We start from the raw sequence: 18,669 nt of genomic DNA on the forward strand, positions 1-18,669 counted from the left end.
TGTAGCAAAACCACTTTCCATGTCTCTCAAGATGGCTGTGTTAATAAAAAGCCTTCTATTTGCCCTTGATGTGTGGGATGTGAGCCTACTGATTACTCTGAAAAGAAATTCCTTCTTGTAGTGTAATTCTCTGGTCTGCATTATCATACTTTTGGGTCCTACTTCTTAGCGCTGAGCCAAAGGCTGGTTAAAGTAGAGGTATCAGACGATGGTTCAACAGGACAATCTCAGTAAAACTTCCCTTGCTCTTTGACCGGAGTATCAATGATGTTTTAGGAGCCTTGATTATCCCTCCTTGAGCTCTGAAAAGTCTACAGAAAAACTGTGATGCCAAAGTGCAGTCTGGTGTTCATCATAGCTGTAACAGGGAGAAGCAGCACCAGAAGCACCCAAAGGGAAAAAAATAGACTACTCTCATTGTCAAAAGTGATGGTGTATGCTCAATATCCAGAGTGATCTCATGTCACCAAATGGCATACAGTTACACCCAAGATAAGAGATGCATACTACTCCTTCAGAGAGGAGACCCAAAGGACTGGAGAATGAGGAGAGGAATGAATAAAACTGGAAGTTGGCATCTTAAAAGAGTGAAGGCCACACATGCCTGCAAAACCGTGTGTAGGTCCCACACCAGTAATGGTAGTATATTCAGGAACGGGTAGTAGAATAGCTGTGTCAGTTTGATGCCGTGAGTGCCTACTACTTTAAAGATGACATTTTACTAAATCAGTGAAATTCTTCAGCGTGAGGTTGCAGCAGCTCAGTTGGTGGTGGCACAGATATTTCTGCACTATGTTCATTGTCCAGACATACCATAAGAAGCAGTAAATTTTCTACACTGACCAAAGAAGTCTCAATGGGGGCTACACAAGGTTCATTCTGCTGACTACTGCAGTTGCACCACTGCTCAGGGATGACTAGCTGTTTCCATTGTTGCCTCCAAGATGCTACTGTTTTAGAGGTGCTTATATGGTAGCTAGTTATGGCTGAATTAATTTCACAGCCTTTTAAAAATTTATTTTTCAAGTGTTGCATGATCCTGCTAAAATGTTATGGTAATCTGTTAAATAGCGCTGTACAGTTTGGACTCTGAACTTATTTTGCTAGATGCAATGGTTGTAAGTTTCCAATTAACTAAAAATTAAGCATTAACTGGAATACCTTAATTGAAAAAAATATTAAAACATTTTAATTAATTTTAACAATTAGAAATTAGTAAGTAAGTACTAGTAATTGCCTCCCATAAGGTCGTAACTCGACTTTATTTCTAAACATTTGTAATGCCTAGGGCCTTTCTTAAATCACTCAAGCATGACAGTTTCTTTCAGCCACATTAACTTTCTGTAGCGTTACTAAAGTTGTTCAAGTATAATTTGCTTATGTTATGCCTTTTTGCTTACTCACATGACTAAAGTACTTTTCTCTCCACGCAGTGGCATTACTAAGTCCCTGAGTTACAGAGAAACATGCTAGGAATACAGATTATAGCTTTCATATTTTGTTTCTGTGGGCTAGGAGCTGCTATTGCTGCTACTGCATCAAATGAGTGGAAAGTCACTAGTCGAGCATCATCTGTTATCACTGCAACCTGGGTTTTCCAGGGTCTTTGGATGAACTGTGCTGGCAACGCACTGGGTGCTTTTCACTGCAGACCTCACCTTACCATCTTCAAAGTGGAAGGTAAGTAAGTGTAATTTTACTGGAACATACAGAGAGCTATGTGTATTGCAAGATGTGAGCCTGAGGAGAGAAAGATTATTTTGGCTTGTGCAAGAGATTACGATTAAAGCAATGTGATGAATATAAGCAAAAGGATATTGTAGGCAGAATATCAGAAACAACTTTGCAGGAAAGGTTTGTGTTCCAAAAAAAGACAGTAAACTCTACTTGTGGTTGGTAGGACACGATAAGTATACCGGACAAAGTTCCAGTAAATACACTATCAGCAACAAACCACTGCTAGCAAAAAGGTGGACTAAACTGTCTTTATTTTCCATGCAAAAATAAGCATCCTGCTTGCTGGATGAGGAGAAGAGGAAAGATAGCAAGGCCTGTGACACCTACCAGTACTCTTCCTAGTATCTGTCTAATGAAATTAGATAGCAAAGAACCACATCCATGAATACTATGCAAATATTCATATGCTGGTAATTAGGTGTGCATGTATGTACTTTCTGTATCACAGGCTAATGTTTTAACATCGAAAATCAAAGGTGTGCTGTTTCAGAATGTCCATTTTAATGGAAAGCATTGGATTTGGAAACTGTCTATCAGAGTGTAAAAACAAGTGGGATCTTCTTGTCTTGTACCAGGAACAGGTTTTCTCAGAGACAGGGACTAACTAAAAATTTGCTACAGTGTGTTTTCTGTTTTGCTCTGTGTGTAAAGCAGTAAATGAAGAGGTTTGTTTTCCATTTGCTGTTAAGCCTTGAGACAGTAAGCAAGATAGTGTTTTCAGTGAAACAGTATGTAAGCATTTATGAGGGCAAGGGCAGAGGGACTGCTTCTCCTGGATGTGGGCAGCACGCAAGCAAGATGGAGTCAGACTGGAGTAGGAAAAATGGATTAAGACACTGAAATTTTAGGCAAACAGAAAAGAAATCCAGGCTAGACAGAACCAGTCTTCCAAAGCTTTTATGAGACCAGAAAGAAGCACAAATCTCAGATATTAACAGGCAGTGGCTGAATGAGATATAAAATGTACTGTTGCACGGTTGTTACCATATTACATAAACAGGGTCATAGACGCACACCACACCTCACACACACACACGGAAACATGGAAACATGGGGACGTTACAGATCCATACCTTTTCTTGCCTTTCACACCCCTGCCACATCAGACTGTGTGCAGAGACATACAGATCAACTCTTGCACATACAGAGGATTTTGAGATAAAACTCAGTATCATTTTTGTACACATTTTATCATGCCCTGCTCCAAACCATCACAAATCTTACATGAGAGATGTGAATGGATAAGAAGAGTTTTACTTCTTTTAAAGAATGCTGTTCATAAAAAATGGCTTAAAAGGCATAGAAATTCACACATATGCTTTAAAAGTGAATATTATGTATCTTTGCAAATAACCATTTATACATTAATTCTGCTGAGATTTAAAGAAAAAAAGCACCAGCTTTTCTGAGGTACACATGATCAAATTTTTTTAAGCAATGTAAAGTACTTCAGTAACTAGAAACTGCCATTATTGCTATTATTAGTAGTACAAAAACTGCTTTCAGAACAATCAGCTGTAATCCATTTGCCACTTTGTGTTGTTACTATTATTTGATCAGTAACAGATTGGAATCTGAATAAACAAAACACACATCACTACATGTGCATTCATTAAATATATATTTATCTAAGTAAGATTCTGCTTATTTGCTGTTTAGAGTAACATAGACAACAAATTCACAACAAATTAAAGTACTGTACTCTTGTAAAAAGTAAGAGTAGCAAGTTGCTGTAGTGACATTTAGGAAGTCTAATTTTAACCTGCCAGTGCATGCACCAGCAAAGGGTAATGTTACATGTAGCATAAACACTACTCGGAAGGAGTGAGGCATTTTGTCTGGAAAACCTGCTAAACATAAACTCCTGGTAATCCAAGGAAAACAAGAGTTCAACAGGGAAAGAGCTTTGCACTCTCATTCCGTCCTACATTGTAAAACAATAAAATGCTCAGATTAAAGAAGTACATCGTCGTTATTGACAAACTGACGTCAGGGTGGGCTGGCAATATAACTTTTTCTTCTGCACATTTATGATTTTATGGAATCTATTTGCATTTTATCCTATAGCCAAAGATAACTCTGTTACACAAGCTCCTCACTCCATTCCTACCTATCCATCTTCAGGTTATCTCACAGAAATCATTAGTAATAAATAACATAAGTCATTCTACTCCAAAGCAGATTTATTTGATTGTTAAAGTTTTGATTGTATTTTTGGGATGATTTTACAGGAGAGGCTTCTATGCAAGCTTTATGAAGTTTTAAGATTTTTTTACTGTTTTGACAGTAAACAGAACAGACTCCAGAGGTCTTTCTTTGAACAGGATTACCCTGTGGTCATAGGCGGTATGTAGGTATTTGCCCGAACTGACTTTCAGCTACAGGACTAGTTGTGCTGATAGGAGCGTAGCCAAGGCAATAAGAGCTCACCTTCTGCAACCCAGCCCACCTACAGATCTTGAGGGGTTCATGTTTCTGGAAGTCTGGATTAGCACAACCATGCTGCTAACAGTATACAAGCTGGCTGGGCTCTTGTCAAATTGTACATTCACATGTACAGCCACAGTGTACTCCACCGCAGTGACCGAAACATTCAGATGGAAGATCTTGGGAGGAGTACAACGTATTTAATGTAGCACAGATAGTAATACTGTTGTAGCTACAGTCATTTAAGGCAATGTTTGTGGGAAGAAGCAGTATCTTTTATTAAATCAGCTGCTTTGGGAGAAGTATGAAACAAAGTCATTCATCAGATCTGACACAAAATACAGCAAGCTAAATGTTATCTGGGAACATTGCCTTTTCAGTTAACTTGGTTATGATTATCAGTGTACTGGATATACTCACGGAAATTATGGGATCAAAACCAAGGGACCATTACACACAGGCACAAACTCAGTGTCAACAAATGCCAGAAATTAAAACTAGCAGAAAGACAATATTGTTTAACAAAACCACTAACCTGTGATTAACCTCTCAGTCCTTATCAGTAAGAAAGACCCTCAAGACCCTTCAAAGGGTTAGCCTGAGAACTAAAGCTCCTGACTCCACTGTAGTCAAAGCTATCATGGACTCCAGAAAGATACTGTTTATGACAGTGTTTCCACCCACACTGTCTCCTGCTAACTCCTCAGTGCTCTCTCTACAGGCAGTAGTTAACTCTATTCTCATTCTTCTCATGTTTATCATCCTGATTTTTACAATCTCAGAATTATCCACAGTTGACAAAAACTAGCTTTTAGTTGCCTAGCACTGCTTAGACACTATATTTAGGTATTTTGCCATTGGTGATGCAACAGAGAGCTGTTTCATTCACATAAGACAGAATTGTAACTAGCAAACTTTATTGTGCCCACATCCCTTTTCTGTGACACTTCCCTCATCTGTCAGGGCAGCTACTAGGCTTCTTCAAACAATTAGTTCAGCATCTGGCAAGCCTTGCCTACAGCGCTGTTTCATGACTCCTTTGCACTCTGATTTTCCATACCATACATTCAGGAAGGTGTAGCAGGAAGTAGAAGAAAAGATTCCTTGAATCCTTGCTTGTTAGAGCCTCAGATCTTCCGCTGGCGTCTCTTAGTCTTGCTAGCGCGGGTTTTGATGGAGCCAGGTAGGGCAAGTAGTGCTATCCTGATGGTAGCCAATATGGAAAGTGCAATGCCCATGCATTCTGGGTCGCATTGACAGGCAGATTCAGAGCTCCCATTTCACAAAGCTGCCACTGTAATGCAGCTAAGGAGTGGAAGGAAGTTGAAACAAGGCAACTACTATTGCAGCACTGGTACCCAGATCAGCCTTGCACAGTCAAACACCAACTGAGTTCATCGGGGTGTGGAGAGCAATTCCAGCCACGCTTTGGGGTGACACTAGCAACTTTCCCAAAGGGCTCAGCCTAGAGCAGGAAAGGACTGACATGAGAGCTTCCCTCACTAGTCAGAAACTTACTGCCAAGGAAAACACACTAGCCATTTGATTGCTGCCAGCCGACAATGACCTGGCCAGATATTTGCGTGGCAGCCAAGGCCAGGCTTCTCCTGAGCCTATGAGGAGCAAGCTTACTGCTAAATCCCCCAGCAGCCAATGTCGCTGCTCCACACACATCACAAGTGGGGTTACATGGCGGGCAGGCTGAGTGAGGACTGGGGCCAGAGAATGCACTCCTGCTCCTCCCTGCCTACCTGCTGCCTGCTGCCTGCCAGATGCCCATGCCCTGCCCACACCCTGCCCGTTGCCCACTGCTTGCTCTCCCTCTGCGTCTTGCTGCCTGCCGCTGACCACCTGCTGCCTGCTCCCTTCCAGTTGCCTGCCCACTCCTTGCCTGCTCTTTGCCCACTGCCTGCCCTCCCACTGCCCGCTCCCTGCCCGCCTGTTGCCCACTCCCTGCCCACTGCCTGCCCTCTCACTGCCCACTGCCTGCCCACCTGCTGCCCACTCCCTGCCTTCTGCCTGCCCACTCTCTGCCCTCCCGCTGCCCATTCCCTGCCCACTGCCCTCCTACTGCACACTCCCTGCCCTCCCGCTGCCCACTCCCTGCCCACTCCCTGTCCTCCTGCTGCCCGTTCCCTGCCCACTCCCTGTCCTCCTGCTGCCTGCTCCCTGCCCACTCCCTGCTCCCGCCCGCTGCCCGCTCCCTGCCCGCTCTCTGCCCGCTCTCTGCTCCCACCCACTGCCCGCTCCCTGCCCGCTCTCTGCCCGCTGCCCGCTCCCTGCTCCCGCCCGCTGCCCGCTCCCTGCCCGCCCGCTGCCCGCTCCCTGCTCCCTGCTCCCGCCCGCTGCCCGCTCCCTGCTCCCGCCCGCTGCCCGCTCTCTGCCTGCTGCCCGCTCCCTGCCCGCTCCCTGCTCCCTGCTCCCGCCCGCTGCCCGCTCCCTGCCCGCTCTCTGCCCGCTGCCCGCTCCCTGCTCCCGCCCGCTGCCCGCTCCCTGCTCCCGCCCGCTCCCTGCCCGCCCGCTGCCCGCTCCCTGCCCGCTCCCTGCTCCCTGCCCGCGGGAGGCGGGCGCGCTCCTCTCTCCATGGTGCTGCAAGGCGGCCCCGGGGACGCGCGGCCGTGCCCGGGGGGTGCCGCGCCGGCCGGTTGGGCCAGGCCGCTCCCTCTGCTCCCCGAACGGCCGCGTGCCTCGGCCCCGGCTTCCCCGGGCCGGCGGCAGGAGAGGAGCGGTGCAACCCAGCCAGAGCCGCGGCGGAGCAGCAGCAGAGGGCACTTCTGGGAGGTCCAAAGGGGAGAGGGCCGGGCCGTCACGCGGGGTGGATGGCTGCAGCCGTCAGCAGGGGGAAATCCATCCGGGAGGTTTTCTTCAGACTGATGGCCGGCCAAGGAGAAGCCTGCTGAGGGGTACTCCGGGTAGTCAAAGGGACCGAGTCACGGGGGTCTGATACTCAGGTTAGAGGATAACTGTGCCTAAGAACTTTCCTGTAGCAAGCAAATCCTTCTAGGAGAAGCGCCAGCTGAAGGGAGGTATGGTTGATTTGTGTTCGATAGACTAAGCTACCCCTCCATTAAGTTTTTCTGCCCAATGAGTACAATATCATTTGCTAATTTAGAAAAATAGTCAAAACAGCATTGGCAAAGTTGCATCAATATAAAAAGAAATAGACACTAGGATCAATAGCGCAAATTCGGTGACCGTGAGACATGGCCAGAATTCATCGCAGAGTTTTATGGCTTAATTCCAATGTAATCGCAATTTCTCAGCAGGCAGAAGGGTCACTGGACTGATTGAAATGCTGATTCCGGCACAGGGACTTTTGTGTATGCAGAGAAATGGTGTTAAGCCTTGGTAACAAAACGTTCTCCACTCTCACAGTTTGCTTCTCCATTGTAGCAAAAGCCTCTTTCCAAGCTCATGGCTTCCATTCTAATATTAGATGACTAGGCCTGCTCCCAGTCAAACAGGGTAGCCTGAAATGCATGTTTGCTCTCTAGGGGAAGCTGGTAATGCACTAGAGGTCATGAGACATCGTTACAATATACAGCAATATTATTTTTTTTAATCTGTTGTATTGTATATTGTTGCCCACCCTCTCCCCTCTCCCCACCCCCAACAGTGAAAGAAGAACATCAATTGAAAAGTTCAGCCTGGGTAGGAGTTATTCTGTTTCAAGTAAGGGAAGGAATTGATTCGTATGCAGTAGAGCTATTCATGAAGCAGAGAGCCATGTTTGACCTAGAAGTCGCTGTTAGAACAGATGTGAACTGAAGGAGGGGGCTAATTCCCAAGTATCTAAGAGATTTCCCCCTAGTGAGCTCCAGCAACAGCTTTGCAGTAGATCCAGAGCAAAACCCAGGGCTTCTGTGGAGATGGAAGGACGCTTCCTAGAGGAAGCTTTCAGAGCCCAGGAATCCCCCAAGAGGCAGGACAACTCTGTGAAACACACATTTTTGGATCTCAGAGCTGGAACACAGGTTAGAGATTTTGAAGTGGTTCACAAGGAATCCTGATGCCAAATTTTGTTTTCTCTTTGAGCTCTCTGTTTCCAAGATTTTAATCTAGAAGCTCTGGAAATTCATGAATCTAAACCACAATGAATCACTGTTTACTGCTATTTACTGTGAAGACTGTCTGGCTCTGACCAACTACTTGCACCAGAACAGACCAGAGCTACGGGGCAGACTGGAAAGAGGTGTGCCTACTGCAGCCAGAAAGATACACAAAGGAAGTCCAAGAACTGCAGGACCAGACTGCATGGGCCAGCTGGAAAACACTGACTGTGGAGGTTTTCACAGACAGCTGCCATTTTGGAGGAGAAGCTGGTGGCAGGTTACAAAGGATAGGCTCTGACACTGCTTTAAAATCTGCAGGATTTCAGGAAAACATAAGGCATTGCAGACCAGCTGTCCTTTTTAGCTCTTGTTTAGATCTGGCGATTTGACAGCATCTCTTCAATCCTCTTTTTGTGCTATAAGCCTTCTGTCTTCCCACCTCTGTACAAGAACAGAGGTTATGGTGCTGAGATCTTTTTCACTTTTCTCAAAACCTGGAGAAGAGCTTGTGCCAGGTGGACAGTCCCCCACAGGTAGTCTTCATTTGCAGAAAATCAGTGAGGCAATCTGGAAGTGCTGCTATTTGCTCACATGGTTTCCACAAAGCTGGTGCAAGGATGGGAATGCAAAGCTTGTTATTGGGGCATTAATAACAAAGCCCTTTCATCTTCTAATACTCATGCCAGGATAGATTGTTATCTTTACTTTGCTTTTAGCTGTCTTTGATTACTCCTACATAGCAGCAGAGAGTGTACTGCAAAATGAATAGGACTCAGCAGTAATTGATATGCAGCCAATGTCTTAAAATACCTTTGTTCAAACAGGTTTTTTACCCTGGTCTGCCTTGTGAACACCAAGGTGGGTGGGGAGCTTCCCTCTAGTGCGCGCTGAGGAGCCTAAGGCTAGTGTACCTTTTCTAATCTTTCTAAGCAGTTGTGCTACAACCAGAGCTTCATTCAAAGTTACAGAGATACAATCCATTTCATTTTCACAAATCCCTGCAGCAGGAGGGGAGAGGAGACCTGGCAAAAACAGCCATGGTAGGTGGATGGGTGAGAGAAGGAGAGAGAAGTACAAATCATTAAAACTGATTTATCAGTTTTGGAATTCATACTGCTGAGATTCAAGATTTTAAATCTTTAGCCTCCTAGCACATATGACATTTTCCGGGAGTGGTACAAGGGGGAGGAGAGAGGCTGAGCAGCAAAGAGCTGGGGAATGGGTATGGGAAAATCAGTGTAGCCAATGGTCATGAGATGAGAAACTGTGTGTGTGGGGGGGGGGCGGGGGAAGTACTTAAAAATCATCTCTGCTGTGGATACCATATGGAGTTGGCTGGGCAAGTGTGAGTTAAGTGGCAATTTGGTAGCAAAAACAAATTGCTACACAGACAATAGGGGTATTAAATCCCTCAATGCAGGTGTTATTCTGTCTTACGGTACTTACACATAGTTTTGCAATGTCAAGCAAGATGCTAGATGAGTGCAGCCATTTTAATAGAGCTGTACACATGGGATTCCTCTCCATATTCCACATGCACCTAGCCCTACAGTGTCTGGTTATCCTTATAAGCCTTCTCTGGAGTGGGTGCCATGGGACTCTGGTGGTTTAGAGGCTGATTGATGTATCTTCTTGGGTGTTTCACTGATTCAAATTAAATCAAATACTTGGAGCAGAGGTGTTACCGGGGGTGTTACTGAGGGCTTCAGATTCCCGCTTTTTCAGAGCACTTGTTCCTTGACTCAGTCCTAGTGCCAGTACTGTGAGGGACTTCTGGCTGTGCCCAACAGATGCCAGCAATCCACTCGGTCTTCTCTCTACAGAGTAGACATTGAAGTCCAAGGCTCCTGCATGGCTTTTCTCTCCAGGGATACATTTCCTAACAGAGGAGAGAGGACATCAGCTCGGGTGGCTGTGCCTTAAAACAGGGCTTTGTTATTTGCTAGGGCACTTCTTTTTCATGCTCACAGTCCATGGCCTCATTTGCCCAGCACAACCAGGCAGCAGCCCATGGACCTGATGACCAAACAATCAGCACAGGGGCAAGCAGCCAGGGGTGCAGTAGGTGAGGCAGAGGTCTGGAAGCTGGGCAGCTGAGCAGGGTCCCAAGCTGAACGTACAAGATAGAACAGGCCTGGCAGCAGGGTACCTGGCAAGGAAAGGAGCACTTCCGACGACATTTCACTATTGAGGTGAAGAAGCAGCACCTCCCTTTTGACGGTATTCAGGATTTAATAATGGGTTTGTGTCATTAAAATCTTCCTGGATTTTATTACTTTTCTTTTTTTTTAAAACACATATATTCGAAACAAAATTCAGGTCACAAAGCCAAGCATTCAAACCTTCATTCATTTCACTATTAATAATAAACTAGCAAAGTCTTTCTGTTCCAAGGGATTCTTTCTGTTGGACAGAAATGAGCAGAAAGGCATGAAACCAGGATCAAAGGAAACAGAACAAGAGACGTTAGAAAGAGTAATTTGATAAGGTGGCACAGATAACCAACAACCCTGCCAGAATCTGTTAGTGCTGACCCTATGAACTCACATTCAACTAGCTGAGGTCACTCAAGGACAAAGATGGTGGCTAAATAGGATTGACCCATAGAACAAGATGGCCTTATTTCTACTTCATGCCTGGTGCGGGACTGACGGGGGATAAGCAGATGGTGCTGGCCTGGAGAGACAGTTGGAAAACCAGATTCATGTTCTTCACCTACAGTGACCCTTTATGGGATGCTAGGAGAGCCTGTTCAGCCTGTCCAAATATTTTAAAAAATAGAACTTAATAATTTATGGTATTAATCTGACAAAGCATATATTGAAATTCAGGCACATGCAAAGTTTCCTGAGAACATTTTGTTCATCTGTTGCCTTAAATACCTTGTACTGGTCACCCAGATATTTGCCCTCTAAATTTCTAAAAGAGGTCCTGAAACAGTTAAAAAAGCAGAGGCACTGAAGACTTCTGAAGACCATGCCCAACAGTCTACTGATGCGATCATTTTACAGTTATGTTTCTGTTTTACCGTGTTAACTTTTCCAAAGTAAATGTATGTTAGTCTGGAGGTAATTAACAAAGCTGTAGTAAAATGCATCCTCAGCATTAACTTCCTTAAAGATCGAATTTTAAAATTGCACATCCTGAGCTAAGATTTATGTTATACTATCAAACAGTTTTCCATAAATCAAGACTTCCATGCCATAGATTTTAATACTGTACACCATCAACTGGATATGTTATTCATCTGTTATAAGATGATTTTAGGTTAGACTCCAAAATTTCCTTGCTAGCCCCCATTTCCCCAAAAGTTCATTACAGACACTCTACTGGTATTTGAAAGAGTATGACTGCATAACCTGACAGTCAAAATGAGAAGAAAACTGAATACTTGAATATTCTCACAGATTTGCTTTCACAATAACATATATACTGATTTTCTACCAGGTCCATTCTACCAATTTTATACTTGCTATTATTTTTGTACCCGGTGGAGATGTGAGGATACTCTTCTGCAGATAGCAGTCAGGCACAAAGATGTGTCCTGGGCTTATATTCAGGGCAGCAGACAACTGATTCATATTTCCAGAGGAAATGAGAGTTCAGAAGTTCTGAATTTCCGCTGCAGATGGAAATCCGCCAAATTCTTCTGATATTTGGAGACTGCCTTTTCCTTCTTCACAAATGAATTTCTAAACAATAACACAGAATGTCAGATAAAAGCCTTTCTATTGATATTCCATCCTGTAAGCAGCAAAAGCAGAAACCAAACCCCAGCCAATAAGAAACAGTGAAAGTTACTCACTAACCGTATCTCAGTACAGTGTTTAATTGGGTGATCAGGAGAACAGGACTCTCCAGAGGTATAAACAGCTTCTCCATTGCAAGACCACCATGAGCCCAAGCAGCTGCCCCAGGCTGGCATCCCATCCCAAGCAAGCAACACACCGCATACTGGGCCCTGAGTCATCCACCTTTTGTTAATAACAGAAGTAGCTATGTCACAATGTGGGGAAAAGAGGCATTTTAATTAACCAAATAATCATTAATGGCATCTGGCTTTTCCACAGCATATTTTTAATGGAAATGTTCCACCTTACAAAACAGATGATACAATTATATTCTAGAAAAACTGATGCAATGAATTTACACCACCTTTCAACATCTTCATGCTGCAAGTATTTTTGCTTTACTCAGTGGCAATTACAAAACCTCCACTATCATGTTAACTTAATATTGTCCCTAGAAACTCAGTTCTTCAGAGAAATTCAGCATTTCTTCATATTCATTGAAGAGTGCTGGTGAAGAGGGCTTTAAACTAAAGTTGCCAGGAGAGGGGAACTTCACTCCATCCCAGTCTTACCAGTTTGATGCCAGCGACAGCAACAGATGGCCAGAGAGTGGAAAGGGATGGCAGGGCAGCAGGAGAGCACCTGCAGAGCAGCACAAGGGAATTCCAGCTGCTCCAGCCGGTAAATCAGCTTCCTTGGGGGCCCAGCTTAAATGCCTCTACGCATACACAGGTAGCATGGGGAATAAACAAGAGGAGTTAGAGACACGTGCATGCCTGCAGGGCTGTGATCTGGTTGGCATCATGGAGACATGGTGGGATGGCTCCTATGACTGGGGTGTTGGAATGGAAGGATACAGGCTCCTTAGGAAGGACAGGCAGGGGAGATGAGGAGGAGGTGTCACCCTCTATGTCAGCAACCAGCTGGAGTGCATGGAGCTGTGCCTGGGGATGGATGAGGAGCTGACTGAGAGCTTATGGCTCACAATTAAACAGAGGGCAGGGACAGGTGGCATTATAATGGGGGTCTCCTACACCCAAACAGGCCACCCAACCAAGAAGACTGAGTGGATGAGGCCCTTTATAGGCAGATAGGATCTGCCTCATGTTCACAATCCCTACTCCTCATGGGGGACTTCAACCACCCTGATACCTGTTGGAGGGACAACACAGCAGGGCATGGGCAATCCAGGAGGTTCTTGGAATGCCCTGACAGTAACTTCCTTCTCCAAGTGCTAGAGGAGCCAAGGAGGGGAAGTGCCATGCTGGATTTTGTTCTCACTAACAAGGAGGGGCTCATGGGGAATGTGGAGCTCAAGGGCAGACTTGGCTGCAGTGAACATGAAATGGTGGAGTTCAAGATTCTTAGGACAGTGAGGAGGGTGCACAGCCAGCTCGCTGCCTTGAACTTTAGGAGAGCTGACTTTGGTCTCTTCAGGGATCTACTTGATAGAGTACACATGGGACAGAGTTCTGGAGGGAAGAGGCACCCAGGGAAGCTGGTTAATATTCAAGGATCACCTTCTTCAAGCTCAGGATTTGATGCATCTCAACAAAAGCGAAGTTGGGCAAAAAAGCTCTGCATGGAGAGCGAGGAGCTCCTGGAGAAACTCAAACACAAAAAGGAAGCCTACAGGGGGTGGAAGCAAGGACAGGTAGCCTGGGAAGGATACAGAGAAACTGTCCGAGAAGCCAGGGGTCGAGTTAGGAAAGCTGAAGCCCTGACAGAATTAAATCTGGCTAGAAACACTGAGGGAAACAAGGAAAGCTTCTATAGGTACATCGGTCATAAAAGGGAGACTAGGGAAAATGTAGACCCTCTCCAGAAGGAAATGGGAGGCCTGGTTACCCAGGATGTGGAGGAGGTTGTGGTACTCGATGACTTTTTTGCCTCAGTCTTCACTGGCAAGTGCTCCAGCCACACCGCCCAAGCCACAGAAGGCAAAGGCAGGGACTGGGAGAATGAAGAGCTGCCCACTGTAGGAGAAGATCAAGTTCGAGATTATCTAAGGAACCTGAAGGTGCGCAAATCCATGGGACCTGATGAGATGCATCCATGGGTCCTGAGGGAACTGGTGGATGAAGTGGATAAACCACTCTCCATCGTATTTGAGAAGTTGTGGCAGTGTGGTGAAGTTCCCACTGGCGGGAAGAAGGGAGATATAACCCCCATTTTTTAAAAGGATAAAAAGGAAGAGCCAGGGAACTACAAGCCAGTACGTCTCACCTCTGTACCTGGCAAGATCCTCCTGGAAAGTATGCTAAGGCACATGGGAAATAAGGAGGTGACTGGTGACAGCCAACGTGGCTTCACTAAGGGCAAATTGTGCCTGACAAATGGCCTTCTGTGATGGAGTTACAGTGTTGTCAGATCAGGGAAGAGTGACTGACATCATCTACTTGGAATTGTGCAAAGCATTTGACACTGTCCCGCATGACATCCTTGCCTTTAAACTGGAGAGGTGTGTTTGACAGATGGACCACTTGGTGGATAAGGAATAAGCTGGATGGTCTCACTCAAGGACTTGCAGTCAATGGCTTGACATTCAAGTGGAGACCATTGATGAGTGGTGTTTCTCAGAGGCTGGCATTGGGACCAGCACTGTTTAACATCTTTGTCAGCAACACGGACAGTGGGACTGAGCGCACCCTTGGTGAGTTTGCCAGTGACACCAAGCTGCATGGTGGGGTCGACATGCTGGAGGGAAGGGATGCCATCAGAGGGATCTTGATAGGCTTGAGAGGTGGACCCAAGCAAACCTCGTGAAGTGCAACAAGGCCACGTGCAAGGTCCTGCACATGGGTTGGGACAACCCCCAGTATCAATACAGGCTGGGCAGAGAATGGATTGAGAGCAGCTCTGTTGAGAAAGATTTTGGTGTGTTGTTGAACACACCAACAAGAAGCTCAACATGAGCTGGCAAAGTGCACTTGAAGCCCAGAAAGCCAACTGAACCCTGGGCTGCATCAAAAGAAGCGAGGCCAGCAGGTTGAGGGAGGCAATTGTCCCCTCTACTCTGCTCTTGTGAGATCCCACCTGGAGTCCTGCGTTCAGCTCTAGAGCCCCCAACATAAAAAGGACGTGGACCTGTTGGAGTGAGTCCAGAGGAGGGCCGTGAAGATGATCAGAGGGCTGGAGCACCTCTCCTGTGAAGACAGGCTGAGAGAGTTGGGGTTGTGCAGCCTGGAGAAGAGAAGGCTCCAGGGAGACCTTATAGCACCTTCCAGTACCTAAAGGGGGCCTACAAGAAAGCTGGAGAGGGACTTTTTACAAGGGCTTGTAGCGATAGAACAAGGGGTGATGGCTTTGAACTGGCAGAGGGTAGATTTAGATTAGATCTGAGGAAGAAATTCTTCACTGTGAGGGTGGTGAGGCACTGGAACAGGTTTCCCAGAGAAGCTGTGGATGCCCCATCCCTGGCAGTGTTGAAGGCCAGGTTGGATGGAGTTTTGAACAGCCTGGTCTAGTGGCAGATGTCCCTGCCCATGGCAGGGGGTTGGAACTAAATGATCTTTAAGTTCCCTTCCAACCCAAACCATTCTATAATTCTGTGATTTTCAAATGTCAGTGACTCTTGTGCCTCTGTGTGCAGCAAGGCTCAGGTCCTCTTCAACAGACCTATTTGCCTGCCTTGTTGCAGGGCTGCCACCCAACAGGGTTTTTGACCCTCATGAATGCATCCCTGTTCAGATTGAAGCTCCCTGCTTTCCTGTTGAGCTGGGTGTCATCTTACTAGGCTACAAAAATCTCCATGTTGGGTGTACGCAGAGGTGGGATTTGTTGAAATGCTGATGCAACCTGACAAAAATGCTCCACCATATGAGAAGTCACCCATTGTCGGAGTCAAAGCCCTGGACCTCAACTTTTAAAACAAGGGCACCCACCGCAGCCAGGGACAGGATATAAGTGGAAGGCAGAAAATTTGTCTTCCTCCTTACCAGGGATTTGGGTCAATTCCTGCTGAGTCAGAAAGACTCGCTGCCCTGATGGCAGCCAGAACTCGCCCCACAGTCCCAGAGGTTGAGCAAGCACCACAGGCTGGCACTGTTCACTGAGCTCTGCCAGGGACATCACTGCCTGGGGCACTGTGATCACAGTATGGCCATCCTGCACACCGCCTGCCAACCCCATGGACTTCATCTTGTTTTCTTTTCTCCCTCGACCTTATTGTCCCAAGGGCATCTCCAGCTGAGACCATCACAGGGCTCCTTTTGTGTTTCTGGCTGACACTGGAATCTGACAGCACAGGCTGCAGAGGGACCGCGATGTTACTGCTGCCTCTGTGTAGGTGTTTGAGATGGGTACATCCTTCCAGGAGGTGCAGGGAACTCGGCTGAGGTAGAAGATGGGATTGTCAAAGGCAAAGAAATAATCTACAGCTGGAAATGTGTGTCCCTGAGAGAACAGGATGCTACAAACGGTAGAGCCACCTTCCCCTAAAGCAAATGCGATGCAGCATGGTTGGAGATGTTCAGTGCAGGGGTACAGCAGGGAGCAAAGGGGTTGTGCTTCTCCAGCTCTGTGCATCTCATCCGCTTTCTAGCCTGTGGTACAGGGCTCATCTCAGAGGGTCAATGGCCAGTTGGGTCCCTGGCTAGGACATCCTGCACTGCTATAGCCATACTTCGGCCTGGGCTTCACCGGGGGTGCAGACACCCCCAGCCTATGGCTCAGCTTAACTTCCTTCCAAGCGGTGAAGCTCCCCTGCCCTGGCTGCTGGTGGTAGTTCCTCTCAAGGAGCTGTGCCTGGCACATCTAGGGAGAGAGGCAGGAGGAGAGACAGGCAGCTGAAGCCAGCATCCCTCCCTGCAGGCAGCAGTAACCGTTTGTGGGCCAGCTCCTGCCCAGACATGTGGCATAGGGGTGCGGTGAGCTGCGCGGGGGAATGCTGAGTCCTTCCCCTCCCTCCCCGCTGCACACACCGAGCTGAGCACTCTGTGTGTTAGCAGGAACAAGCATAAACATTTCCAGCCAAGGTACTTAACACAAGTCTGTTTGCCAAGTGGCTTCACTACCTTCTTTGGTTAAGGTTAAGAGAAGCGTTGTTGCTCAAAGGAGAAAACAAGTGGGGTGTTTTTCCCCCTCACCCTTCCTGTCTGCAAATCCAGGCATCTCTGGTCTGCAGTTCCTTATAAACAAAAGAAGGAACTTTTGTGGAGGCTGTTGATAAGAGATACTCCACACCACCCCACATCCCACAGTCTTTTTTTATTATTATTATGTTTGCAATAATATGCAAATGGTTGAGCACTTCCTAGGGTCACTTGCTAGTCCTGCTGCAGTGTGGTGATTGCTCTGGTTACTGCAGAGACCTAAGGGCAAGCCCAAGGCAGAGTAAGGCACAGTGGTTATCTGGGCCAGCTGATAGGACTTGCACTGAATCAGCAAGATCTAAGTATGTAAGACTGAGATGCACCCCAGTGAAAGGAGAGTCAGGAAGATAGGAATGGCTTTCTCTTGCACTCCTCTTGCTTGGGAACAATTTGCAAGGAGCCCAAACACTTGCAGCCAAGGGAAAGCAAGTCTGATCTACAACAGCTGGGTCATGGGGCAGGGAGAGAGCTCTTGACAAAACATATAGGCCACAGCCACCCAAAATACATCAGATAGTTTGATGGAAGGAGATGGTTAGGAAAGCCGAAAGAGAGCATGAAAAGTGCAAGGCTCTGCTTTGACCTGGTGGTGACAATTTGGCCACTCTGTTCAGCACAAGAGGGACCAGGCTCAAGTTCTCTGCAATCTCAGCAAAGGCTAACTGCTCAACTGGGAAAAATTAGATCATTTCAAAAAACTTCTAGGATTTTAATCAAAAGAATGAGTGGGAACTCTTATTTAAAGATTATGAGTGCTTTCAACCACCTGTTCTTTACAGTTTTACTATCCTGGATCATTTCAAATAAAAATCTGTGTCCAGCAACAGTTCCATGTTGTGCTCACTTGTGCACCCAGCCCTGCAGCAAGATGGTTATAGTTCATAATACTGAAGGGAAAGCACCGCTCTACAAGGCAGAGGAACTAGGAAGCAAAGAATTGTATTTTAGGTGTTCAAGGCTCCTGAGTAGCTTTTTAAAAGAAGGAATGATGAGGAAAGGTCTATTTCCAAACAAGATTAATTTCGATTATGCATGAGTCATACAAACTGATTTTTAGAGACAGAGATTTTTTTCACTGTCATTGCTCACTTTTCTCAGTAAGCGAAAGAAATAACATTACTTCAGGGTTTGAAGTTCACTGGGTTACATCTGCTTTCACTCAATTCTACCAACGGCAATATTTTCTAAATGGATTTATTTCTTTTTTTTTCCCCCTTTTCTCTCAATATCTTTGCAGCCTTACTGTCTCCTTCATGCCACTAGCAGAAATGGGATCATAAACTAATTCAATGCTATGTCTCATCTGGTACTGTTGCTCAAGCAATGTCAAGTTCTTATAACCTATCCCCTCCTTTGCCTCAAAATATCTACCTTCTCCTTTCTGAATAACTTACTAGAAACTTAACAGAAAAAAGCTCCCGCAAGCTTCTGGTCAGATCGGTGTAGATGGACCAGCAGGGATCAATCCAACATCCAGGATCCTCTCAGCTGGGATCAGACAATGCATGACATACAGCTTGTGCTGTGCTGCAAAAACAAAAAGCAAGTCTATAAAAAATATCTTGTCTG

At 46.1% G+C, this 18,669-nt stretch overlaps 1 protein-coding gene across 1 annotated transcript in view; it reads left to right on the top strand.

The window, feature by feature from the left end:
• The first annotated feature begins 1,466 nt into the window (after positions 1–1,466).
• CLDN10 (claudin 10) overlaps positions 1,467–18,669 on the top strand; it is a 65,134-nt gene continuing 47,931 nt past the window's right edge. The window contains exon 1 of the mRNA XM_040584395.1: positions 1,467–1,680. Within this exon, the coding sequence (XP_040440329.1) occupies positions 1,467–1,680 (214 nt within the window). The remainder of the gene's footprint in view (positions 1,681–18,669) is intronic.

Source organism: Falco naumanni, chromosome 2 (genome assembly GCF_017639655.2).
Source record: "Falco naumanni isolate bFalNau1 chromosome 2, bFalNau1.pat, whole genome shotgun sequence".
NCBI classification, from domain to species: domain Eukaryota; kingdom Metazoa; phylum Chordata; class Aves; order Falconiformes; family Falconidae; genus Falco; species Falco naumanni.